This window comes from Ranitomeya variabilis, chromosome 4 (genome assembly GCF_051348905.1).
Source record: "Ranitomeya variabilis isolate aRanVar5 chromosome 4, aRanVar5.hap1, whole genome shotgun sequence".
Taxonomy (NCBI): domain Eukaryota; kingdom Metazoa; phylum Chordata; class Amphibia; order Anura; family Dendrobatidae; genus Ranitomeya; species Ranitomeya variabilis.
In genome coordinates, this window is record NC_135235.1 from 27,288,045 (window position 1) to 27,316,040 (window position 27,996).

General features: G+C 42.9%; 1 protein-coding gene across 1 annotated transcript; it reads left to right on the forward strand.

Annotated features, from left to right (window-relative positions):
• Window positions 1–27,984, forward strand: LOC143769570 (C-type lectin domain family 2 member A-like). Its single transcript, XM_077258251.1, has 7 exons — window positions 1–207; window positions 981–1,040; window positions 11,658–11,729; window positions 14,729–14,791; window positions 15,307–15,476; window positions 15,738–15,847; window positions 27,720–27,984. Exons 1-7 carry the CDS (start codon window positions 144–146, stop codon window positions 27,832–27,834), a joined length of 654 nt encoding a protein of 217 aa, XP_077114366.1. The 5' UTR covers window positions 1–143; the 3' UTR covers window positions 27,835–27,984.
• The last annotated feature ends 12 nt before the right edge of the window (window positions 27,985–27,996 follow it).

Below are 27,996 nucleotides of genomic sequence, written 5' to 3' on the forward strand. Positions count from 1 at the left end.
TGCTCTGAGCAGGGCGTCTCCTGGCTGTTATGCACATAATCTCTTCACCGAAAGGAGATATTCACAGAGGATCGCTGCTTTCTACTGAGCTTCAGGGCTGCAGCAAGTCGAAACTCTGATATGTGAGAAACTTGACTAAAACCATGGGGGTGTGCGAAGAAGACGGAATGTTAGACCATGAGAAAACAATGAACAAAGAGAAATCTGGTGAGGATGGCAGGATATTTTATATTACTATTAATAATTATTATCAGTCCTGTTACTATAATTATGTCTCATATAGTCGGTTACCCTGAATATTCTCTAATTTGGAGGATCTGATATATTATTATTATTATTATTATTTATTGTTATAGTGCCATTTATTCCATGGCGCTTTACATGTGAGGAGAGGTGTACATAATATGTAGAATAACATTATACATATAATACATTATACATATAATAATATATAGATGACATCTTCTCCCTGAGCTCTGCGTCTACTCTATAATCGGCCATGGTCAGACAGGAGACCTCACAGATCCTCCATAATATCATGGATCTGATCTACATGAAGAGCAGAAACCTCCAGACCAGGACGGATACATTGTACACAGCGGGAGCTGACACTTTGTTTCCCCCTTTATGACTTGGTTTCCCCTCTCCACATACTGTGGTAAGACTGAAGGATCCCTGAGCCTCACTGGCAAAGATCCACCACCATAGCTAATCTCCTCCCCACCCAACTGACTTGTTTACCAGTTATATATTAATCCCGCCTGGTTCCTGCAATAATTGCTGCAGACCTTGGATTCTTTATCTAATGTTCAGCTTTATTAATCATTTCTAGGTTTTGTATTTTTACCTTTGGACTTGCTCTGATGAACGCAAACCTGTCATTTATACCCTGATAATTATTACTATTATTCCTCATTAATCTTTATTGCTGCTTTCTAGATTAGAATATTTTCCTCATATGCTATTCTTTTTGTTTTCAGCTAATTCAGAAGATATTACAATAAAGAAGCTTCTGACTCGTTCCAAAAAGAATAGAGCAGGTAATAATACATGATACAATTATCCGCCCTTTATAGCCATTGTGTGGATTCAATAATTATAACCAAAACACACCGGATGATCTTTCCCAGACAAGACTAATTGTGAGCTAAGCCTCGATTCCTTTTGCTCCATATTCAGAGGAGGCTGGTTTGGCAGATGGGGAGGTAGGACATTAGTGATAAGGACCATCCATAGTTAGGTGCACCATGATGTGGTTGGAGGCTTTTGTGCTCTTATGCATCTTATGTTTGTAACATTTGTAGCAAATAATATTGGATTTCATATGTTCCTTAGTTGCAGTGTGCGGACACTTCTGTGTGTAGATGATGTCAGTCACTTCTTTACTTACAACCAGGGATTGGCTGCAAATACAGAAGGAGCAGCCTCAATCTCTGGTCTATAGCACAAACCTCTATTTACAGCACTGACAGTCTCCATATTGTACACTGCTCAAAAAAATAAAGGGAACACTAAAATCCCACATCCTAGATATCTCTGAATGAAATATTCCAGTTGCAAATTATTATTCATTGCATAGTGGAATGTGTTCATAACAATAAAACATAACAATTATCAATGTAAATCAAAATGAATATCCCACGGAGGTCTGGATTTGGAATGATACTCAAAATCAAAGTGGAAAATCAAATTACAGGCTGATCCAACTTCAGTGCAAATGCCTCATGACAAGGAAATGATGCTCAGTACTGTGTGTGGCCTCCACGTGCCTGTGTGGCCTCCATGTGCCTGTATGACCTCCCTACTTTACAATGCCTGGGCATGCTCCTGATGAGGTGGAGGATGTTCTCCTGAGGGATCTTCTCCCAGACCTGGAGTAAAGCATCCGCCAACTCCTGGACAGTCTGTGGTGCATTGTGACGTTGGATGGATGGAGCGAGACATGATGTCCCAGATGTGCTCAATTGGATTCAGGTCTGAGGAAGGGCGGGCCAGTCCATAGCTTCAATGCCTTCATCATGCAGAAACTGCTGACACACCCCAGCCACATGACGTCTGGCATTGTCCTGCATTAGGAGGAACCCAGGGCCAACCGCACCAGCATATGGTCTCATAAGGGGTCTGAGGATCTCATCTCGGTACCTAATGGCAGTCAGGCTACCTCTGGCGAGCACATGAAGGACTGTGCGGCCCTCCAAAATTATGCCACCCCACACCATTACTGACCCACTGCCAAACCGGTCATGCTGAAGGATGTTGCATGCAGGCAGCACATCGCTCTCCACGGCATCTCCAGGCTCTGTCACATGTGCTCAGTGTGAACCTGCTTTCATCTGTGAAGAGCACAGGGCGCCAGTGGTGAATTTGCCAATCCTGGTGTTCTGTGGCAAATGCCAAGCATCCTGCACGGTGTTGGGCTGTGAGCACAACCCCCATCTGTGGACGTCGGGCACTCAGACCATCCTCATGGAGTCGGTTTCTAACCGTTTGTGCACACACATGCACATTTGTGGCCTGCTGGAGGTCATTTTGCAGGGCTCTGGCAGTGCTCCTCCTGTTCCTCCTTGCACAAAGGCGGAGGTAGCGGTCCTGCTGCTGGGTTGTTGCCCTCCTACGGCCCCTCCACGTCTCCTGGTGTACTGGCCTGTCTCCTGGTAGTGCCTCTAGCCTCTGGACACTACGCTGACAGACACAGCAAACCTTCTAGCCACAGCTCGCATTAATGTGCCATCCTGGATGAGCTGAACTACCTGAGCCACTTGTGTGGGTTGTAGAGTCCGTCTCATGCTACCAGGTGTGAAAGCACAACGAACATTCAAAAGTGACCAAAACATCAGCCAGAAAGCATTGGTACTGAAATGTGGTCTGTGGTCTCCACCTGCAGAACCACTCCTTTATTCAGTGTGTCTTGATAATTGCCAATAATTCCCATCTGTTGTCTATTCCATTTGTACAACAGCATGTGAAATTGATTGTCAATCAGTGTTGCTTCCTAAGTGGACAGTTTCATTTTGCAAAAGTTTAATTTACTTGGCGTTATATTCTGTTGTTTAAGTGTTCCCTTTATTTTTTTGAGCAGTGTATATAGGTGATGCTCTTCTCATTATGCCAGGTGTATAGCTATAGAGAATGCAGAGACATTAGTGTATGATGAGCTTGTGATAGTCGCTGGTCTGTTCATGTGAGAAGAAAGAAGATAAAAAAGTTCTAACTCTTTTGATCTTGGTCAATGAAAAAACAGTCATGAAAATTATTCTGGCGGTTAAGACATAAATTATCCCTAGTGCGTAGGCGTTAGGCTGTGGAGACATTAGATCTGCTGCCTATCCTAAGAATCAGAATTATACAGGAATCAGTTACGGCCCGTTACTGCCCCCTGCTGGTCCGTCCTGTATTTATTATGATACAGGAATTCTTCATGAGTCATACAGTAATTATAGTTACTTGTTTACTATTTTATAAGAGGAATCCAGCTCTGTTTGTTTATTCTATTTGGTCTGTGTTATTGCATTTTTCAGTGTTCACAAAACTGAATGATAACATCGGTCACTTATCTTAGTTTCTGTCCTATTCATATACACACATAATGTATCGTCAGATGTAACTACTCATACACTGACATTTACCTGTCATTTATATCACAGTGATGAATGACATAAAATAATAATATTAGAGGGTAAACAGTCATTTACAAATGCTCCAAATTAATTCTATTTTTAAGTTAAAAATAAAACACAAAATAACAAAACACACAGCAATATACAGATAAGAGGTTAGAACTGACAGATACATCATCTAATAATTCAGTATCAGATTCCTCAGAAATTTCCCCAGTGATTCAATTGTTTATAATCAGCCATGAGGAAGAACTAATACTTCCCCACATAACTCCCAATGTAGTAATCTCCCATGTCATGAGAGTCACCCTCCGCTGTGATGTCATGATACAGGAACAGGTCATGGACTTTCCTATAAGACTAGTTGCCACATTCCGTCCAGTTCTGCACTGAATTCCAGTGTTACAGTTTATTCACGCAGCAGATTTGTTTCGGAAACGTCTAACTATCACATTCATCTGAATGGAGCGTCCAGAAAATTATGTGCTGTAAATATCTCCATCCTAAAAAAACTGAGATGATTTTCAGTTACAGAAATTTTGGACACAAATCTGCTCCCTCCCACCCCTTGGGTTCTACTTATGGCAGGCACAGACTCTTCCAAAAGAGTGAGCAGATCTCTAGCGCCACCTAATGGAGTTAGGCTCTCTACCAATAAATGTTAACCCTATAATAAGCAGCTGTAGCCTGTGACATAATATTCAGCCAAACCAGATACATCTGAATTTGCAGACAGCTGTTTTCAGGTTCCTGTCCCTCATCAGTGTAAAGTAGGAGCCTGGTTGGCTGGCGAGAGGCCTTGTGGTGAATAGTTTCAGAACTATAAGTTTATAGTTTGTTCACTTTATCATAAAATTTAAGACTCCAGCTCAATGTTTTATTATTATATTTTGCACCTTTTGCCTTGGTTTCAGATTTAGGCATGTACACACATAGGGTATCAGCAGAATCAACTCATATATTAAAGTTACCAGGTTATTTATTCCGAGCGATGAAGGCGTAAAACAACCACACAAAGAAAATAACAGTACATTTTAGTTATATTCCCCAATAATAACATGTTAATTAATAATTGACATGTACCCACAGATTCTATTAAATGTTTTAACGACTCACAGAGTAAACTACAACCATAGTAAATGGTCACCGCTTAATAAAGGGAAGGGCTGCTGCAAATGTGTTAAAGGGAGTCTGCCACCAGGTTTTTACCATCTAATCTGACAGCAGCATAATGTAGAGACCCTGATTCCAGCAATGTGTCACTTACTGGGCTGACTGCTGTAGGTTTGATAATCTCTTGCAGATAAAATCACTGCTTTATCAAAAGAGAGCTACTAAACCTGCTGATTCACAGCTTTCTGCCTATGCACAGTTTACACAGAAAGTGGACAGTCAGTGGTGTAGGTGGGGCTATACAGAGCTCAGCATTCAGAGAACTGATTAATCTGCAGGTGATAAAACAGGGATTTTATGAAAACTGCAGCTAGCAGCCCAGTAAGTGTGCACATTGCTGGAATCAGGGTATCTGCCTCTATATTATGCTGCTCACAGATGGGTGATCAAAAATCTGGTTACAGGCTCCCTATAAAGAGGATAAGTACCACAGACAAACGGCACATTAAAGGGGTTATCCAGGATTTTTTTGTTCTGTGGGGCTAAGCATTTATTGTTGGATATTTGCTAACTTTCTGCCCTTGTCCCGCTCTCTCTCAGCTCAGCGCGGTCACGGAACCTCTCCCGGCGGCGATTCTTGCACTTCCTGTGACATCACACCAACCAAGCGGTTCCTTCTCTTCGGGTCTGATTTCTCGACGGGAGGTCACTTTCGCCGTCATGTAGATTGATATCTAGCTCCCCTCTGCCTAACTCAGCGCAGGCGACCTGAGTTTGTGCGATTTGCATTGCATGAGTGCAAAGAACTCTGCAAGGGACCGATTTCCAGCGCCTAAGCTAGCAGACTTAGTTCACTACCCTGCGTGGGATTTTTTTTTTTTTAAATAACGTGTGGAAAATGTCGGCGATTATTAAAATAAAGTATTTTTTTGTGTGCATATTTTATGTTTTTTTGTGTTACGAGGTTAGTAATGGAGGTGTCTGTTAGACACCTCTCCATGTATAACACCAGGGCTTGATGTCAGCTGTGTTTTTGGACAATTCACATTTGACCTCAACCCCAAGCACCATTATTCCAATTGCCAACACATCTGAATAATGTGATGCTCCACTTCTGGGGTGGCTGCCGGCTGGTATTTTTAGGCTGGGAAGGGCCCAATAACCAGGGACCAGCCCAGTCTGATAATATAAACCCACAGTTGTCTGCTTTACCTTTGCTGGTTACCAAAAATGGGAAGGACCCCACATACTTTTTTTTTTTATTTATTAGGTTAATTCATGTACATTAAAGTACACACTCAAGGCACTAATTATATATCTCAAGGATATATATCTATAAATGTAAGGTATTCTGGACCTTAAGAGAGCGACACGTTTCGTAGAGACAATGTCCCCTTTGTTAAGCTGATATATGCTGGACGCAGCACTGCAGAATCTATTGGACTGCTACTGACACAAGAAAGTGATTTTTTTTTCCAGACATAGAGAATATATGTAAACATATTCAAACACACACTATTACACCAAAGGGCCTGTTTGTGCAGGAGCACACAGCTCCTCGGCCTCACAGCTTCCTGTGATTCTTCTCGATTGATAACTCAGCTCAGATTAGTGGCATGGTCGAGTCTTATGCGTCCTTCAGATATAATTTTTTTTTCTGCAGCATTGGAGGAGCACAGGAGTGCTGCAGATTATTCCTGTGCTGAGATAATCCTATAAACGTGACCCTGATACATGTTTTCTTATTTATATCAGAAGATTGTGCCGTATATTGGATTGCACTTCAAAATATAGGATATATCAAAAATACCTAGATCAATGTACATATGAATACTACAGACAAAGCGAACATCATGCAGCTGCAGGGACTCAAACATAATCTATGAGCAAGTGCAAGATACTTGGAAATCTCAAGTAACGAGCAGACTCACTCATCACTAATCCTCATACAAAAAGTTAGGAAATTAACCATTATACAAAAGTATATTATGTGAAAACATGTAATGTTATTAATTGCAAAAACATAAAATAAAAAGAAGCCATAGAAGGGTCAGTATACAGCACTGATACCATGGTGTCTGATACCAGTACATAGAAGGATCAGTATACAGCACTGATAACATGGTGTCTGATACCAGTACATAGAAGGATCAGTATACAGCACTGATAACATGGTGTCTGATACCAGTACATAGAAGGATCAGTATACAGCACTGATAACATGGTGTCTGATACCAGTACATGGAAAGGTCAGTATACAGCACTGATAACATGGTGTCTGATACCAGTACATAGAAGGATCAGTATACAGCACTGATAACATGGTGTCTGATACCAGTACATAGAAGGATCAGTATACAGCACTGATAACATGGTGTCTGATACCAGTACATAGAAGGATCAGTATACAGCACTAATGACATGGTGTCTGATACCAGTACATAGCAGGATCAGTATACAGCACTGATAACATGGTGTCTGATACCAGTACATAGAAGGATCAGTATACAGCACTGATAACATGGTGTCTGATACCAGTACATAGCAGGATCAGTATACAGCACTGATAACATGGTGTCTGATACCAGTACATAGAAGGATCAGTATACAGCACTGATAACATGGTGTCTGATACCAGTACATAGAAGGATCAGTATACAGCACTAATGACATGGTGTCTGATACCAGTACATAGCAGGATCAGTATACAGCACTGATAACATGGTGTCTGATACCAGTACATAGAAGGATCAGTATACAGCACTAATGACATGGTGTCTGATACCAGTACATAGCAGGATCAGTATACAGCACTGATAACATGGTGTCTGATACCAGTACATAGAAGGATCAGTATACAGCACTGATAACATGGTGTCTGATACCAGTACATAGAAGGGTCAGTATACAGCACTGATAACATGGTGTCTGATACCAGTACATAGAAGGATCAGTATACAGCACTGATAACATGGTGTCTGATACCAGTACATAGAAGGATCAGTATACAGCACTGATAACATGGTGTCTGATACCAGTACATAGAAGGATCAGTATACAGCACTGATAACATGGTGTCTGATACCAGTACATAGAAGGATCAGTATACAGCACTGATAACATGGTGTCTGATACCAGTACATAGAAGGATCAGTATACAGCACTAATGACATGGTGTCTGATACCAGTACATAGCAGGATCAGTATACAGCACTGATAACATGGTGTCTGATACCAGTACCTAGAAGGGTCAGTATACAGCACTGATAACATGGTGTCTGATACCAGTACATAGAAGGATCAGTATACAGCACTGATAACATGGTGTCTGATACCAGTACATAGCAGGATCAGTATACAGCACTGATAACATGGTGTCTGATACCAGTACATAGAAGGATTAGTATACAGCACTGATACATGGTGTCTGATACCAGTACATAGAAGGATCAGTATACAGCACTGATAACATGGTGTCTGATACCAGTACATAGAAGGATCAGTATACAGCACTGATAACATGGTGTCTGATACCAGTACATGGAAGGGTCAGTATACAGCACTGATAACATGGTTTCTGATACCAGTACATAGAAGGATTAGTATACAGCACTGATAACATGGTGTCTGATACCAGTACATAGCAGGATCAGTATACAGCACTGATAACATGGTGTCTGATACCAGTACATAGAAGGATTAGTATACAGCACTGATAACATGGTGTCTGATACCAGTACATAGAAGGATTAGTATACAGCACTGATACATGGTGTCTGATACCAGTATATAGAAGGATCAGTATACAGCACTGATAACATGGTGTCTGATACCAGTACATAGAAGGATCAGTATACAGCACTGATAACATGGTGTCTGATACCAGTACATGGAAGGGTCAGTATACAGCACTGATAACATGGTTTCTGATACCAGTACATAGAAGGATTAGTATACAGCACTGATAACATGGTGTCTGATACCAGTACATAGCAGGATCAGTATACAGCACTGATAACATGGTGTCTGATACCAGTACATAGCAGGATCAGTATACAGCACTGATAACATGGTGTCTGATACCAGTACATAGAAGGATTAGTATACAGCACTGATACATGGTGTCTGATACCAGTATATAGAAGGATCAGTATACAGCACTGATAACATGGTGTCTGATACCAGTACATAGAAGGATCAGTATACAGCACTGATAACATGGTGTCTGATACCAGTACATGGAAGGGTCAGTATACAGCACTGATAACATGGTTTCTGATACCAGTACATAGAAGGATTAGTATACAGCACTGATAACATGGTGTCTGATACCAGTACATAGCAGGATCAGTATACAGCACTGATAACATGGTGTCTGATACCAGTACATAGAAGGATTAGTATACAGCACTGATAACATGGTGTCTGATACCAGTACATAGAAGGGTCAGTATACAGCACTGATAACATGGTGTCTGATACCAGTACATAGAAGGATCAGTATACAGCACTGATAACATGGTGTCTGATACCAGTACATAGAAGGGTCAGTATACAGCACTGATAACATGGTGTCTGATACCAGTACATAGAAGGGTCAGTATACAGCACTGATAACATGGTGTCTGATACCAGTACATAGAAGGATCAGTATACAGCACTGATAACATGGTGTCTGATACCAGTACATAGAAGGATCAGTATACAGCACTGATAACATGGTGTCTGATACCAGTACATAGAAGGATTAGTATACAGCACTGATAACATGGTGTCTGATACCAGTACATAGAAGGGTCAGTATACAGCACTGATAACATGGTGTCTGATACCAGTACATAGAAGGATCAGTATACAGCACTGATAACATGGTGTCTGATACCAGTACATAGAAGGATCAGTATACAGCACTGATAACATGGTTTCTGATACCAGTACATAGAAGGATTAGTATACAGCACTGATAACATGGTGTCTGATACCAGTACATAGAAGGATCAGTATACAGCACTGATAACATGGTGTCTGATACCAGTACATAGAAGGATTAGTATACAGCACTGATAACATGGTGGAGTGATACCTGTGCTTCTCTTTTCACACACTCGGTATAGTCACCATCACACCAGGAAGAAGCTGAAGACATCACATGTGGAGAATATAACTTCATATGAGGCGTCAGACACATCTGCAGTGTGAATGATACGTAGATGATGTTAGCCCTCCCCCGTCCATAATAAAGCATTATAGGGGGGGTCTCATGGACACACAGGCCCTGAATAAACAAATTATTTGCCTCTTAATAGTGGTTTATGAGGTAAATTGGTAATTGAAGTTAGCTGTGGTATTAAGACCATGAGCAGTGAGAACCGTTTTTTTCCAGCTGTTTTGCGCTCAAAATAACGGTTTCTTATTGGTGGGTTGTTGTTTGGCGGGCTTTTTCTGGTTTATAAAAAGCCCTGTGTTTATGAATTTACCTCATTCAACGGTTCCCTGAAGAAACCGAAGATCCCGCCCTCCCTCCCTAATTTTATGTACTTTCCTGTCGTGATCATTTGTTTTGTGGGGAAATCTCCGTTATTGGGTGGATTGGTCATTTACGGTGGTTAAAACTGGTGGTTAACTTAAGAGTTAAGTTTAAAGTTAAACTGGTATGTGATTGGATTTCAAGTAACTCAAAAATAAATGACACGGCCATTCATTCCAAACATTGTGTGGTTTCTTTATTTAACTGTATGAATGGGCCTTGTGTGGCCATGGGGGAGTGCATCATATCTTCTGCATGTGAGGCAGACAACACTACACCAGAAGTATCTGAGGTAAAACCATCTTCTGCATGTGAGGTAGATGACACTACACCGGTACATGAGGTGTGAGGTGAATTTTCCCAGTTCTGTAAGATCACACCCCCAGTATTATATTCCTTTACGCTGTAAAAGCGTTTCTGTCATTTCTTCTTGTGAGTGTAAGAGACAGTAATGTATCCTTCATAAACCGTACCGTCCCTTCAGTACAAACCAACCACACGGACTCCTGTTTATATAAGGGCAACCACCCAGCCTAAATTCATCCTCATCCCCATAAATATATATATATATATATATATATATATATATATATATATATATATATATATATAATCCCCCTTCCTACAGTCATGTCTCCCCGTCACTTAGTACTTTGAGGAACTAATACTTATGCAGCAGTACAGAGAATAGGCACGAGAAGTAATATGATTGCAGTACCAAGAATGACCACTAGATGCTGGAACAGAATAATAATAATAATAATAATAATAATAATAATTTTTATTTATATAGCGCCAACATATTCCGCAGCGCTTTACAACTTATAGAGGGGACTTGTACAGACAATAGACATTACAGCATAACAGAAATCACAGTTCAAAACAGATACCAGGAGGAATGAGGGCCCTGCTCGCAAGCTTACAATCTATGAGGAAAAGGGGAGACACGAGAGGTGGATGGTAACAATTGCTTTAGTTATTTGGACCAGCCATAGTGTAAGGCTCGGGTGTTCATGTAAAGCTGCATGAACCAGAAGACAAAAATATGATCTAGAATATTCTAGAGAATTGCACAATGTCTTCCGGCTCAGCATTTCCCCCCTCAATCTTCTGCTGCCACCAGATGAGACTTTCTATAATCTTCCACTTATAGATGTAGGAGAAGCATTTATTTTCCTGCAGTGTCAGGAGCAACCGGCATTATCACCTAATGTGTCCAAAGATCGGCCATCATAATTAATAGGAGAGATTATCTGCACCCAGCACATCGCCCCTGACATGTCGTCTTCTCAGTGAGGTCTGGAGATGCTGCTCCGCAGGTGTCGGGTTCTTACATTGTGTCATTGTCTTCTCTTATTGATCCACAAGTAAAGTCCGTCTCCACATTGTGTTTCCTGCAGAGCGTCTCCTGATTGTTGGTCTGATATTGGTGATAATCGGACTGACAGTGACTCTCATCGGTGTCTTGACTCGTAAGTATCAATATTTTCTATGCTAAAGCTAAAATAATGTAACGTCACAAACCCGTTGAAGCGCCTGAGAAGCGCGAAACGGCCGTCGTTTGAGCTTGTACACTTCGTTGTATGTGCACCCCCGAGCCGTGAAGATTTTAATGCAATAAAGATTGACCTGCTTTGAAGATCGGTGAGTGCTGCCACTTTCTTCCTTAAATGAAAATAATGTAACTATTTGGGGTCTTCACTTTACCATTTAAAGGGACTTTTTTTGCACAATTGAGAAATCTATTTGGGGGATTCATTAAAGGGAACCTGTCACCCCGTTTTTTCCGTATGAGATAAAAATACTGTTAAATAGGGCCTGAGCTGTGCATTGCAATAGTGTATTTTGTGGACCCCGATTCCCCACCTATGCTGCCGAAATACGTTACCAAAGTAGTCGTTTTCGCCTGTCAATCAGGCTGGTCTGGTCAGATGGGCGTGGTGTCTTCCCCCAGATCTTGCTTAGTTTTCCTTGGTGGCGTAGTGGTGTGCGCATGTCCAAGGTCCCGAATCCACTGCACAGGGGAGTGAAAAGAGCGCGATGTGCACTATTTCATTGGTGATCGGTGGGGGCGGCCATCTTCCTTTGGCCGCGCGTGCGCAGAAGCGGCGCTCTGCTGGCCGCGGCTTCAGGAAAATGGCCGCGGGATGCCGCGCGTGCGCAGATGGAGATCGCGGCGGCCATTTTCCTGAAGCAGAGATGCGAACTCTGCTTCAGGAAAATGGCCGCCGCGATCTCCATCTGCGCACGCGCAGCCAAAGGAAGATGGCCGCCCCCACCGATCACCAATGAAATAGTGCACATCGTGCTCTTTTCACTCCCCTGTGCAGTGGATTCGGGACCTTGGACATGCGCACACCACTACGCCACCAACAGAAAACTAAGCAAGATCTGGGGGAAGACACCACGCCCATCTGACCAGACCAGCCTGATTGACAGGCGAAAACGACTACCTTGGTAACGTATTTCGGCAGCATAGGTGGGGAATCGGGGTCCACAAAATACACTATTGCAATGCACAGCTCAGGCCCTATTTAACAGTATTTTTATCTCATACGGAAAAAACGGGGTGACAGGTGCCCTTTAAGCAAAATGTGCAGAAAATCTGTCTGAAATTGCGTCAAAACCATTGATGTCCTTGCTGTGTACAAGTTCTATTATGTATTATAGACATTTTTTTTGCTCCCAATTAATCAGTTTCCAAAACTGAGTGCAAAATAATCTATCTGACTAGAGCTGTAAATTACAGATTTATTACTGATCAGTGCCGATATTCTGCCTCTAATATTGGTGCATAGTGACCGGACTAAGAGGGGACGTCAAAAAAGAAAGTGTCGCACATGTCCAGCAGATGTCTAATTACTGATTGAAGGGATCAAGATGTCGTCTCCCCCCAAACTATTTATATGTGCGTGTAGCTCTTTGAAAAACAAGTTTAGCTAAACCTTTACAGGGTCGGTCCTTTCCTCCATTACTGAGAGATCAGAGTTTGAATTGATATGCAAATGAGGCTGAAGAGCTATCGTAGATCTGAATCCTCCGTCACTCCAGCTCTATTCCCTGCCCAGCGCTGCCTCCTCCTTCCTTGGCTGACGTCTCCTTTGCCGGAAATAACACAGCTTAGAGACTATCAGTGAAGCAGGAGGAGGTGACGCTGAGTGGGGAATAGAGCTGGAGTGACGGAGGCTTCAGATCTACAAACAGTTCTTTAGTCTCATTTGCATATAAATTAAAACCCTGATTCCTCAGTAATGCAGGAACGGACCGGCCTTGGCTTAAAGGTTTTGCTGGATTTGACTTTGATAGAACTTCATGCACATATGAATAGTTCGGGGTGAAATCCTGCTGACAGTTCCCCTTTAACTCTAACACAATATTATTACATATTTCCCACTTTTCTAAACGTTTATCAAGCAAAATGCGCCAGAAAAGTTCTGAGTGAAACATATTAAGGACGTGCGCTATTCTTTAGATTAATAAATGTAATCATTTGATGGTGCAGAAACGCTGCAGAAAGGTCGCACCAAATTTATTACCTCCTGCTCATCTTTTTCACAGAAAACTAACATGAGGGGTTACCAATGTATATTTTTTTGTTTTTGGCATAGTATCTCCTGACACAAACTCATCAGTCTCATAGATTTAAATGAAGCTGTTCAGTTTAGGTCGGGAAACCTGCAGTCAGTCCGGACATTGTGGTCTGTACTTGGGCTGAGAATGTCGAACATGTGAAGCAGGATTCGCCAAGTTTTCTGCTAACAATTAGTCTATTGCTATAAAATACCCTAATCCTTTTCAAGTTGAAGTTCTGCAGCAGCTGAGGTGTGTAACATGAGGTTCTGGAGCAGATGAGGTGTGTAACATGAGGTTCTGCAGCAGATGAGGTGTGTAACATGAGGTTCTGCAGCAGACGAGATGTGCAACATGAGGTTCTGCAGCAGATGAAGGGTGTAATATGAGAATCTGATGAGGTGTGTAACATGAGGTTCTGCAGCAGCCGAGGTGTGTAACATGAGGTTCTGCAGCAGATGAGGTGTGTAACATGAGGTTCTGCAGCAGATGAGGTGTGGAACATGAGGTTCTGCAGCAGATGAAGTGTGTAATATCAGGTTCTGCAGCAGATGAGGTGTGTATCATGAGGTTCTGGAGCAGACGAGGGGAGTGTAACATGAGGTTCTGCAGCAGCTGAGATGTGTAACATGAGGCTCTGCAGCAGGTGAGGTGTGCAACATGAGGTTCTGCAGCAGATGAGGGGTGTAACATGAGGTTCTGGAGCAGACGAGGTGTGTAACATGAGGTTCTCCATCAGCTGAGGTGTGCACAGTGTTCTGGAGAAGCAGAGACCAGAACTATATAGAAACAGAGATTACTGATCAGATGATGGTAGAGTTTCATTATTGATTCAATGTATATAAATATATTGAGTAGAACGTCATGCATGTAACTAACGATCCAATACATTTCTGTGTAGGTCCCACATCCTGTCACCTGTATTATGAGGTCGGTGAGGACAGTATCATTACCCGTGCACCAGGTGAGTAGATATCTCGGGGTCTCCCACGTTCTCTCTTACATCGGCCGTCTCTGTGCTATACTGCAGATTTCCGGCGTCCTCAGAGGTTACACTGTAATCACACACAGGGAATAATCCAGATCTGTAAGATATCAGAGGTGGAAATATCCCGCAGCCCCGATATCCACCATATAATACCCTGATAACAGCTCGTCTGATCATTGTATCCTCATCTACAGATACGAGATCTGTGCGGTGTAATATCAGGATTGTGTTATTTGTCATCTCACACGGGATAATTTATATATTTAATTTTGTATTCATCTAATTTCTTATTGACCAAAATCTGCAAGAAAACAAAGTGATCAGCAGAAAACCGGAAATGTCAGCAGATCGAGTGATCTCCGGAGACCCCAGAGATCTCCAGTGCGAACACCGGAATTATCATTGTATAATGGACGATATGAAGCTCGAAATCTTTTATTCCAAATATAAATTGGTGAATTTGTGCAAATCATGATGTGTTCATTGTACAGAAATACCTGAAATCAAAAGTGAGAAATATGCTCCATGTGATGATGATTGGATCTGGTATCTGGGAAAGTGTTATTATTTCTCTACACAACGTGACACCTGGAGAAACAGCGAGACATTCTGTCACTCACATAATTCATCACTGGCGATTATAGAAAGTAAAGAGGAACTGGTGAGAAACGGATAATGTACAGAAGAGACTGTAATATCCACACAGGATTATATAATTGTATAATAATAATAATATATCCACACAGGATTATATAATAACTGTATAATAATAATAAATCCACACAGGATTATATACCGTATAATAACTGTTATATCCAGACAGGATTATATATCACAACTATATGATATTAATAATATATCCACTCCGGATTATTTACCGTAATAACTGTATAATAATAACAGTATATCTATATTATTTCAGGATTTTATGTTTCGGTATAAGGGTACAGACAATCACTGGATCGGTATGAGACGTACAGACGATAATACAGCCTGGACCTGGACTGATGGATCATTATATAATGAAAACTTGTAAGTAATTATAACGTACAATATATATCGGAACTATTACTTGTCTATCAATTCTAAGAACATTAATGAGCAACTCTGCTTTTAGCAAACTATTGACATGCCATGGAAAAATGTTTGATTAATTGGGGTCTCTAAGCTGAGAGTCCTCCAACTCTAAAGGCCCCGTCTCACATAGCGATTTACCAACGATCACGACCAGCGATACGACCTGGCCGTGATCGTTGGTAAGTCTCTGTGTGGTCGCTGGGGAGCTGTCACACAGACAGCTCTCTCCAGCGACCAACGATCAGGGGAACGACTTCGGCATCGTTGAAACTGTCTTCAACGATGCCGAAGTCCCCCTGCAGCACCCGGGTAACCAGGGTAAACATCGGGTTACTAAGCGCAGGGCCGCGCTTAGTAACCCGATGTTTACCCTGGTTACCAAAAAAAACAAACAGTACATACTCACCATCTGATGTCCGTCAGGTCCCTTGCCGTCCGCTTCCTGCTCTGACTGAGTGCCGCCGTACAGTGAGAGCAGAGCGCAGCGGTGACGTCACCGCTGTGCTGTACTTTCACTTTCACTTTGCGGCGCTCAGTCAGTGTGGGAAGCAGACGGCAAGGGACCTGACGGACATCAGATGGTGAGTATGTACTGTTTGTTTTTTTTTACATTTACGCTGGTAACCAGGGTAAACATCGGGTTACTAAGCGCGGCCCTGCGCTTAGTAACCCGATGTTTACCCTGGTTACCAGTGAAGACATCGCTGGATCGGTGTCACACACACCGATTCAGCGATGTCAGCGGGACCTCAACGACCAAAAAAAGGTCCAGGCCATTCCGACACGACCAGCGATCTCACAGCAGGGGCCTGATCGCTGGTACGTGTCACACATAGCGAGATCGCTACTGAGGTCGCTGTTACGTCACAAAACTTGTGACTCAGCAGCGATCTCGCTAGCGATCTCGCTATGTGAGACGGGGCCTTAAGTCCTCCCACACAAGTCTGTGTTTCCGGTACATCTGGCTTCTGTTTTTTTTTTTTTTCATGGATACCACATGTACTCATTATAACCTATGGATCTGCTCATGAGTCGCCCACCAGGGCAATGGGGGTACTTGGTACCGGGTCCGGTTGCAATTGAAGGGTGGTCACGGTGGCAGCGACCCGGTCCGTGACCCTGGGCACTCAAGTAAAAGGGCAAAGTCTTTTAAGGGAGTTGTAGGAATAAAGTTTGTATTCGTGACGCCACCTGTGGTTCTCGGTCAGAGGGGACTGACGCTGCTTAAAGGGGTCCTCTGGGGTGATGTTACTGCAGCATAGATGGTGAAGCGGGATCCCCAGGGCTCCCAGTGTAGTGGGCAAGGATGGTGGGTTGCCAGTAAATAAATGGAGGACACAGGGTTGCAGTCTGTACCTGGTTTACTGTTGTTGTAGTCAGCCTCAGTCCAGGGTACTGGCAACAGGTGTAGATGAAGTCCAGGCAGCCTGAAGACAGGTGGAAACCCCTTTGACAGGTCAAGATGGGAGCCTTCCACTTTGCGCTGACTATTAGTCCCTTGCTGCCTGTAGTGTCCTGACAAGGTCCTCGTTCTCTCCTGTCCCCTGACAGTACCTGCACGGTAGGCAACTTGAGTTGTTTCTCTGGGGTCTCTTTATACAGTGACTCCGGACTCTGGAATGCTCCTGTACCTCAGGTTTTATATGGGCAGGTTACTTTCAGCTCTCTGCCCTCCAGTTCTGTTGTGGGACTTGCAGTTCCACACAGCCTCGGGCTCCCGGTGCCCGTTTTCTATGCTCAGCTTAGAGGGGCCCAGTCACAGCCCTCCTCTAGCTCCTGATCACTCTTATGCTTATTCCCTGTCTCTTGTCTGCACCAGACTCCCTAACTCCTCCTCCAGACCAGGATGTATATTGAGGGAAGCTCCCCTAAAACCGGGTTTTGAGCTCCCCCTTCTGGCTTGGAGTCAGAATGTGTTGAATGTAAAATTACCTGCCAAAGGGATCCCTCCTGTCTCAAGGCATGGCACTACTCTCCCCGAGAGGAAGGCAGCAACACTGTGGTACCCGAACTCCTGGGGTGCCACTCTTACATGTCCATTTTTGTTTTCCGGGAGCACGGATGACATCAGTGTACAGTCCATCTGATGTCCATCTATGTACTCTACATTTTTAACGTTGCAAAGTAAAGGAGAAGCTTTGTAATTTAATTCTTTTTTTTTATCCATATCATAAAAACACTGATGACACTGATGGTAAAAACAGAGACATGAATGACACACTGATAGCACACTGATCCAACACTGATGACTCCAGTACTGTTTTTAAACATAAGGAAAGGAGCGTTGCTTTCTTTCTAGACTGAAAATTGCCTGAATAGAAAGTCCTCATACATCAGAGGAGAGCATCACAGGACTGACCACCTCTGTCCCTTCTTTGTAGCAGTCCACACAGATCAAAGCTTCTGACATTCCTAAGGCTTGTTTAAAAGTTGTAGGTTGATAATTATGTTAAATATTAGTGATGACTGATTGTGCAGAAATTTGCAGTTTTCTCAAATCGGTCCAGGATATTTGATTTGATTCCTATCAAATTTATTCACTTCAAATCAAATTCTCCCAGTTATGCTCTGGGGTTTCTTGAGACTTCGGACTGTAAAAAATATATAGCGAAACTCAGATTTTTTTTTTCTGCAGCATGTCACTTCTTTTGTGCGGAACTGCAGCGTTTCTGCACCCATAGACTTGCAGTCGGGCACATCTGCAACAAAACCACAGATGTAAAAAAGATCTGCGGTTTTGCTGCGGATGTGGGTCCGAGAAACGCTGTAGTTCGGGAGGAGGGAAGTGTGTGGGCGGAGTTGGGTGGTGACTGTGTGCGTGTACATGTGTGTGGGCGGGGTCTGCGGGCTGTCCGGGTGTGTACGGCGCTGTGCCGGACTGTTTGGGTGTGTGCGGGACTGTGCGGGTGTGTGCTGGACTGTACGGGGCTGTCCGGGTGTGTGTGGGGCTGTGCGGGACTGTCCGGGTGTGTGCGGGGCTGTCCGGGTGTGTGCAGGGCTGTCCGGGTGTGTGCGGGACTGTACGGGGCTGTCCGGGGGGTCTTTGGGTGTGTGTGTGTGTGCAGGCATCATCCGATGGGACTACAAGTCCCATCAAGCTATGACTGTTACAGTGACAGTGATTGACACATTAGCCAATGATGGGACAGTAGTAGTCCCATCATCCAGCTAATGTGTTAAATGTGAAAAAAAAACCATATACACATTAACAGTACATGCAGCATACAACACGCAACATACAACATGCAACATACAACACAACATGCAACACACAACATACAACTTGCAACACGCAACATACAACACGCAAAATACAACATACAACACACAACATGCAACACACAACATACAACATGCAACACGCAACATACAACATGCAACACGCAACATACAACATGCAACACATGCTCTGGGGTTTCTTGAGACTTCGGACCGTAAAAAAAATATAGCTTGTAAGAAAAAAAATATACTTACCTCGCTGCTTACCTGTTGCAACGCCCATTTGGTCCTTTGCAAAGCACCCTTCATCCTCTTCGTTTTTTCATCACTTGGCATCCTCTTCTGACATCTTCACACTGTGGTGCCTGGTAGGCCTCAGGATGTCACGACGTGCATTTCTTGAAGCGTAGTTGGTGCCAGAATCCTCAGCACAGAGAAAAGGTGTCAGAAAAGATTTTGGTAATGAAGGGCGGAGCTTCTAATAATCACATGACTTAGGATAATAGCCAAACCAGAATCTCAATTTACAGACACTGTGTTTCGGGGTACTGCCTATCGTCAGTGCAAAGTGGAGATCTGGTTTGGCTGATTGAAAGGTGTCTGAGCGGGATCCCAGAAGTATCGTTTCTCCTTGCAGAGAATGACATGATTATACTAAGTCATGTGACAAGGCTCGTTAAAGGGACGACATTGACTGTTAGGATTGCTACTTCCAATAGGTGGCACTAGAGTTCTAGTCCTCTTCCTCTCTGAAGAGACAATTTGCATTTTTCTTAGTTAGAACTCCCAATTGTACATATTTACTTAATAATGATTGCAATTTTGTTTTTACATTTCAAAGTAAGGTCTTGTGACAAGGGCAAATACTTTTTTTTATCAGAGAACTGCCTATTCATATGACCACATCTTTCCATTGGTTTATCTTTTCTAAAATCTTAAGTTCACTTAAATTTGCCTGTAACGTTGGATACATTAACGCCTCAACATCCCTAATCACCTGATCATGGAAGCTGTCTATGACATTATTCTAGAGACAGGTGCTATGTAGGTGGAATTCACCCCCTCTTAAAGGAATATTATTTGATGTGTAATATTGCTTAATAATCTCTCATTGAGGCTGATCAACAAAGCCGCATCTTCTATGACCGCTCTTATCACTGAGTCATCCCAGTTCTCCACCTGGAAACCTAATGGGCCAATGGTGCATGGTGTATCTCCCTGAGAAATACCTGACTCTGTACACTTGGAAACATGAAAGGATTATGTAAGTGTATTTTTCTTATCACTTTAAACAAGTGTTTCCCAAACTCCAGTCCTCACGGACCCCACTGGTCATGTTTTTAGGATTTCCTTAGTATTGCGCAAGTAGTGGAAGTATCATCAGGGCATCAGGAATTTTCTCACATGTGCAACACTATGGAAATCCTGAAAACATGACCCGTGGGGTCCATGAGGATTGGAGTTTGGGGAACACTGCTTTAAACATATCAATTCTGAAATCTACTAAATCAAATTTATCGGGAAGACAAATGCCTAACCCTTTAGACAGTACTAATAATACATCCTAGTCTAGTATGTACAGAGTGGGGTTCACCACCATGTGGACAGGTGTTTCCCCCTTAACATCTCCATGATGCTTGCGTTTTTGTCCTTTGATGAAAACAGTGCCTCCTACCGCTCCTTCTTGTAGGACTTCTAAAGGGAGTGTTTCTTAGGTGGAGGAGGAAGGTTGATTCCAATCTTCCAGGATCTTTTGCAGTTCTGGGTCTTCTGTGGCACTGGAATCTGAGTTGGTCATCTAGTAATCGTGTTGTGGTTTATTATTATTTTTTTTAACTTGGATGTCATGTTCTTTTTGTACATTGGTTTCATTTTGTTCCAAGTAAAAAGCATGCCCGAGTCAAAGTCACTCTTATCCCTGATGAATTTATCCTTCTTCCTCTGCTTAATTTCTGAATAAACAGGTTTCAGTCTTTTATCTACGGTAATTTTTTAAGTAATGTCAGCCATTGATTAACAGTTAGTCGTGAACGTAGTTCCTCCTTGGCTTTTTCCATTTCTGTATTTATTTCCAAATAGTCCTGTTCATTACGGTTTAGGATCAATTTCAATAAATCACGGGAGCATTGTAAATGGATATGTTACCATTCTGCGACAAAGTACTTACCCTGCTGGTAATGCGACATTTCTTTATATGAGTCCACGAGAGACTCTCTTACATTCCACATAAGATTTAAGAATTAATTGTCCAAAATAGGCATAGTTTCCTTTCTGCCAGATTGATAAGTTTAAATTCCAAGGTCTTAGTGCTGATGACCTGTAGTGCATGTTTGTGGTTACAGTCCATACAGAAGGATTTCACATTCTGTTTTTCTGCCTGAATTGCATTTCCATATCCATGGGGTAAAGACTAGCTGAGCAATGTGCACACAGAAAAATCAAACAAAATAGTCACATTCCACAAGTTTGCTGCTATGTTCTCAATCTAATCTAATAAAAGACGATTTGTATCTCCTTCTCTCGCATTCCACTGTTTGTTACCTATTTGATTGGCACCCTAGATCCTGTTGTATGGAAGTTGTGATATGGGTCTTAATAACAGCCAACCCAGGCGAGCATTTGATGCTGGATTTTCTCCATTGAAAATACTTTCTGTACCGACTGCTAATAATTTATAAGATATCTGCTTAGAATAATTCATTGTGAATATTCACCAATTATTTCTGGTGAAAAAATTATTTCTCATCCTGAGCACACAGGAGCCCTACTAAGTAGAAGACGCAGTACTGATACTATGGGTTGATTAAGATGAGCATATAACTGATCCGTATGATGTCTGTGTGCGCCACAGTCCACAAAAGCAGTGCACGTGGCCAATTAACATGCATACCTATTGTTTAGTAATGCGTGCATTGTAGATGTAGCTCTGTCACACATCCACAATGTGGAGGAGCACATGGAGCTGTGCATGAAGCCAGTGACCTGTGTAATTCACATCAGTAATTTGTTTTCAAAATCAATTCTGTCTGTAGAAATAAATCGCAGATCTGCTCTGCCCCATAGTATAATATTGGTTCAAGTGCTACCCGATAAAACATCTAACAGCACTCATCCGTGTAATACGCTCTTGTGAACGAGCCCTAAAACCACAAGCTTAATGTAGCACATTAACAACACATAAAACAACCACTTACACATTTCGGACCAAATCTTGGTTATGGGTAAGGGTATGTTTCCACGTTCAGGAAACGCTGCGTTTTTGACGCTGCGTTTTTCCGCAGCGTCAAAAACGCAGCGTCCAGATGTTACAGCATAGTGGATGGGATTTTATGAAATCCAGACTCCACTATGCGTTAAAAAACGCATGCGTTTTTGCCGCGAAAACGCATGCGTGGTGCGTTTTTTCGAAACGCAGCATGTTGCTACTATGAGCAAAACACGCAGGAACACCGCAGGTGACCTGCCAGTGACCTCAGGTGCAGTTTTGGTCGGGATTTTACCTGCATAAAATCCTGACCAAAGCCTGAAGCAAGCCTGAACGTGGAAACATACCCTTACAGTGCTGTAACAAGGTTAAAATCCACACATATGTAATTAATGTGCCGATCAACAGCAAGCATTAATTAGCACACAAGTATGTTACAAGGAGGTTTTCCCACTTTTAGAGATTTGGCTTCTACTAGACATCGCATCCGAGCATTGGAAATACTCGGAGAACACCCAAGCATGCTCGGAAAACTCGAATAAGGAGCACACTCGCCCATCACTAATGGCCATCCATCCTCACTCCTACAGGCTTCAGGGTTATCATTTATACTGTGTCCCGACCGCTGCTGTTCAGCATCAGGACCTTACTATGTGACACCTGACCACTGACGTACTCCTGATGCTGAACAGCAGCACCTGTCAGGACACAGTACAGGATCTGTGCTGCCACTCAAGAGAAGTATTCCCATATAGGCAACACTACTTCAATACAAACCTCCAATGTAATAAACTTAACAAAAATGAAAAAAAAACAAAAAAAAACACAAAAATGATATTAAAAAAATGATTGATACCTGCTGTCACTCATCAGGATCCTGCACAGGCCGCTCTGTGGTGTGCGTTGGCACCAGGAGTGATGATGTCACTGTGATCTCTGACCACAGGACCACTGTGCTCTCTAATAAGCTGCAGCAGTCAGTTGACGTGAGCAGAGCGCCATCAGAAACACATACGTTGATAGGTTGTACAAGTCCCCTGACTGATGCAGCTTATGGGCTCGCTCACATTAGCGTATAACATGGCCGAGTGCACCAGGAGTGATCGCTAGCCACAGGTCGCTAGCCACAGGACCACTGCGTTTTGTAACAGTGCTCGCTCACACTAGTGAGAGAATTGCACCGATTATACTAATGACACTCAACACAAACTCTCATCAGAGTTTAAGCAGAATGTCAGTTCCCTGTGATCCGATTCGCTCACATGGGAGAATGGTATCACAGGTGCACAGAAGACAGAGAACTTAATTTCTCCATCTTTTCCATTGTCTCTGTGTGCGTACATCAGACTGCACTTGTATAACATCTGAGGGCAGCCCGATGTCTTACATGCATCCATAGACTTGTATAGCTGCATATGGTCCGATTTGTGGAACATTCGCTGCACGCTGCCATTGTCTTCTTACACCATGTTCCAAATTATTATGCAAATGATATTTTTCTCGGATTTTCCTAAATGGTCAGTGCAAATGACAGTCAGTCTAATAAAAGTCATCACCCGTTAGATTATACATCGAATTTTATTGAAGAAACCTCCCAATGATAACAGTATAATCTCCAAAATGAATAAAAACTCAGAATGCACTGTTCCAAATTATTATGCACAGTAGAATTTCTAAACATTTGATCTGTTTTAAAGAACTGAAAATGCTCATTGGTGGAATTTGCAGCATTAAGAGGTCACATTCACTGAACAAAAAAGCTATTTAACTCCAAAACATCCTAACAGGCCAAGTTACATGTTACCATAGGAACCTTTCTTTGATATCACCTTCACAATTCTCGCCTCCATTGAACTTGTGAGTTTTTGGAGAGTTTCTGCTTGTATTTCTTTGCCTCCCAGAGCTGCTGTTTGGATGTGAACTGCCTCCCACCCTCATAGATCTTTTGCTTGATGATACCCCAAAGGTTCTCTATAGGGTTGAGGTCAGGGGAAGATGGTGGCCACACCATGAGTTTACCTCCATTTATGCTCATAGCAGCCAATGACTCAGAGGTTTTCTTTGCAGCATGAGATGGGGCATTGTCAGCATGAAGATGATTTTGCTCCTGAAGGCATGTTTCTGCTTTTTATACCATGGAAGAAAGTTGTCAGTCAGAAACTCTATACACTTTGCAGAGGTCATTTTCACACCTGCAGGAACCTTAAAGGGCCCTACCAGCTGTTTCCCCATGATTCCAGCCCCAAACATGACTCCTCCACCTCCTTGCTGACGTCGCGGCCTTGTTGGGACATGGTGGGCATCCACCAACCATCCACTACTACATCCATCTGGACCATCCAGGGTTGCTCGACACTCATCAGTAAACAAGACTGTTTGGAAATTAGTCTTCATGTATGTCTGGGCCCACTGCAAAGGTTTCTGCTTGTGAACACTGTTTAGGGGTGGCCGAATAGTAGGTTTATGCACCACAGCAAGCCTTTGAAGGATCCTACACCTTGAGGTTTGAGGGACTCCAGAGGCACCAGCAGCTTCAAATAACTGTTTGCTGCTTTGTAATGGTATTTTGACAGCTGCTCTCTTAATCCAATTAACTTGCCTGGCAGAAACTTCCTCATTATGCCTTTATCTGCATGAACTCTGTCTGTGCTCTGTTTCAGTCACAAATCTCTTCACAGTATGATGATCACTCTTAAGTTTTCGTGAAATATCTAATGTTTTCATACCTTGTACAAGGCATTGCACTGTTTAACGCTTTTCAGCAACAGAGAGATCCTTTTTATTTCCCATATTGCTTGAAACCTGTGGCCTCCTTAATAATGTGGAACATCATTTTTAAGTAGTTTTCCTTTAATTAGAATCACCTGGAAAACTAATTATCACGTGTTTAAGATTGATTTCAGTGATTCATTGAGCCCTGAGACACAATACCATCCATGAGTTTATTTGAAAAACAAAACAATTAAATCTTTATGAAACTTAAATCCAATTTGCATAATAATTTGGAACACGGTGTATGCAGGTCTGCACTGCCCCACAGTATAACTTTACGTCGAGTGCTATCCAATAAAACATCGCATAGCACTCGGCCGTGTTATACAATAATGTGAGCGAGCCCATAGTCTGCATCAGTCATGTGACTTGTATGATCTGTCATCCTATGTGTTTCTGATAGCGCCCTCCTCAAGCCACCTGACTGCTGCAGATTATTACAGAATGCAGCGGTCCGTGGCTAGCGATCACAGTGACGTCATCACTCCTGGTGCCAACGCACACCACAGAGCGGCTGGTGCAGGATCCTGATGAGTGACAGCAGGTATCACTCATTTAATTATTTCTAGTGAATCCAAGCCACCATGTAATATTATATTTAGCCCAGCCCCAGACAACACTGTTCTAGGGGAATTCTCAAAGTTAGAAAATATCACTTATCCAAGAGATAATTTTCAGATCTCCGGGGTCCAACTGCCGTGGCCCCCACAATCCCAAGAATCAGGGCTCTTCAGAGCCCCATCTGAATGGAGCAGAGATCGATCATGTGCATCACCAGTCCACTCATTCTTAATGGGAGCACCAGAGATTGCTGAGCACAGTGCTTGGCTGACCTCCTATTACACCAGCGGTCTCAAACTCAGCTGGGTATACATGCTGCATTTAGAAAAATTATGAATTTGGGGGGCCACATTCTTTGAGGGACAAAGTGAAATTTTTAGTGATACAATTTTTTTTTCTGCACATCTTTCGATAATGTATGCCGTTTTTTTTATTTCTTTGGAGCTTGGGTCGTTATGGATGTGGTGATAACAAATGTGCATCATATTGTAGTTATGTCCACATATCCAGGTCCCCATATGGTAGTCATGTCCCCATATCCAGGTCTTCATATTGTAGTTATGTCCCCATATCCAGGTCCCCATATTGTAGTTATGTCCCCATATCCAGGTCCCCATATTGTAGTTATGTCCCCATATCCAGGTCCCCATATTGTAGTTATGTCCCCATATCCAGGTCTTCGTATTGTAGTTATGTCCCCATATCCAGGTCCCCATATTGTAGTCATGTCCCCATATCCAGGTCCTCATATTGTAGTTATGTCCCCATATCCAGGTCCCCATATCCAGGTCCCCATATTGTAGTTATGTCCCCATATTCAGGTCTTCGTATTGTAGTTATGTCCCCATATCCAGGTCCCCATATTGTAGTTATGTCCCCATATCCAGGTCTTCGTATTGTAGTTATGTCCCCATATCCAGGTCCCCATATTGTAGTCATGTCCCCATATCCAGGTCCTCATATTGTAGTTATGTCCCCATATCCAGGTCCCCATATCCAGGTCCCCATATTGTAGTTATGTCCCCATATTCAGGTCTTCGTATTGTAGTTATGTCCCCATATCCAGGTCCCCATATTGTAGTTATGTCCCTAGGTTTTAGAGGAGGAAAATAGAAAAAAAAGGGAAGCAAAAACTGTGGTCAAATCCGTACTAATATCCCCCATCCTGATATATATATATCCCCAATCCAGGTATATATGGCCCCCTCATCCCACTTCTGGTATGCATGGCTCCCTCATCCCTATCCTGTTATGCATAGCTCCCATCCCCATCCCTATCCTACTATTCATGGCCCCTCATCCTCATCCTGGTATACATGGTCCCCTCATCCCTATCCTAGAATGCATGGCCCCCTCATCTCTATCCTGGTATGCATGGCCCCCTCATCCCTATCCTGGTATGCATGGCCCCCTCATCCCCATCCTGGTATGCACGGCGTCCTCATCCCCATCCTGGTATGCATGGCCCCCTCATCCCCATCCTGGTATGCATGGTTCCTCATCCCCATCCTGGTATGCACGGCCCCCTCATCCCCTTCCTGGTACCCATGACCCCCTCATCACCATCCTTGTACGCATTGGCCCCCTCATCACCATCCTTGTAGGCATGACCCCTCATCCCCATCCTGGTATGCACGGCCCCCTCATCCCCTTCCTGGTACGCATGGCCCCCTCATCCCCATCCTGGAATGCACGGCCCCCTCATCCCCATCCTGGTACACATTGGCCTCCTCATCCCCATCCTGGTATGCATGGTCCTCTCCTTGGACAGAAATGTTGACTTTATGTGAATGGCTTCTTGGCGCTTAAAGATGTTGCTACTAGCCCAAAACGCACTTCAATGCACTGAATTGACTGTAATGCTGTTATTAGTGCAATATTTCAGAGTCTGGGGCCCCACTTTGAATTTTGCCTAGGGCCACAATTTGTCTAAAACCTGCCCTGCCTAGGTGTTAGCAGTAAAATTGTTACACAGTGAGAAATAACTTATCAAACACAAATGCAAAGTTGGTGATGTGGTTATGTGATAAAACCATGCTGATGTGATATTTCTCTCTCCTGTTTTTCCAGATTCAAGATCAAAAGAACATTACAAGAAAACATTGAATATGTTTATCTGAATTCTAAAGATGTGGGAAGTGACGGAGGACATTTTGATTTCAAATGGATATGTAATAAGAAATAATAGGGATTTGTACAATCACAGTAACTTTTTGCTCTTCCCAATTGCTCTGGTGCATTGGCAAACAGGTAATGGTAGTTGGTTTGATGTCATGTCTAGAGATGAGCGAATTTGATTGGGTTAGGGCTTATTTGGCAAGCTATAGCGGGAGGGTGCACTGCTACA

Bases quoted from the DNA above. Each gene is read 5' to 3' on its own strand.
- LOC143769570 (XM_077258251.1), top strand. From the start codon at position 144: ATGGGGGTGTGCGAAGAAGACGGAATGTTAGACCATGAGAAAACAATG. The intron at 1,041-11,657 runs GTAATAATACAT...TGTTTCCTGCAG, and splicing joins TTCCAAAAAGAATAGAGCAG to AGCGTCTCCTGATTGTTGGT. The intron at 14,792-15,306 runs GTGAGTAGATAT...TTCATTGTACAG, and splicing joins TATCATTACCCGTGCACCAG to AAATACCTGAAATCAAAAGT.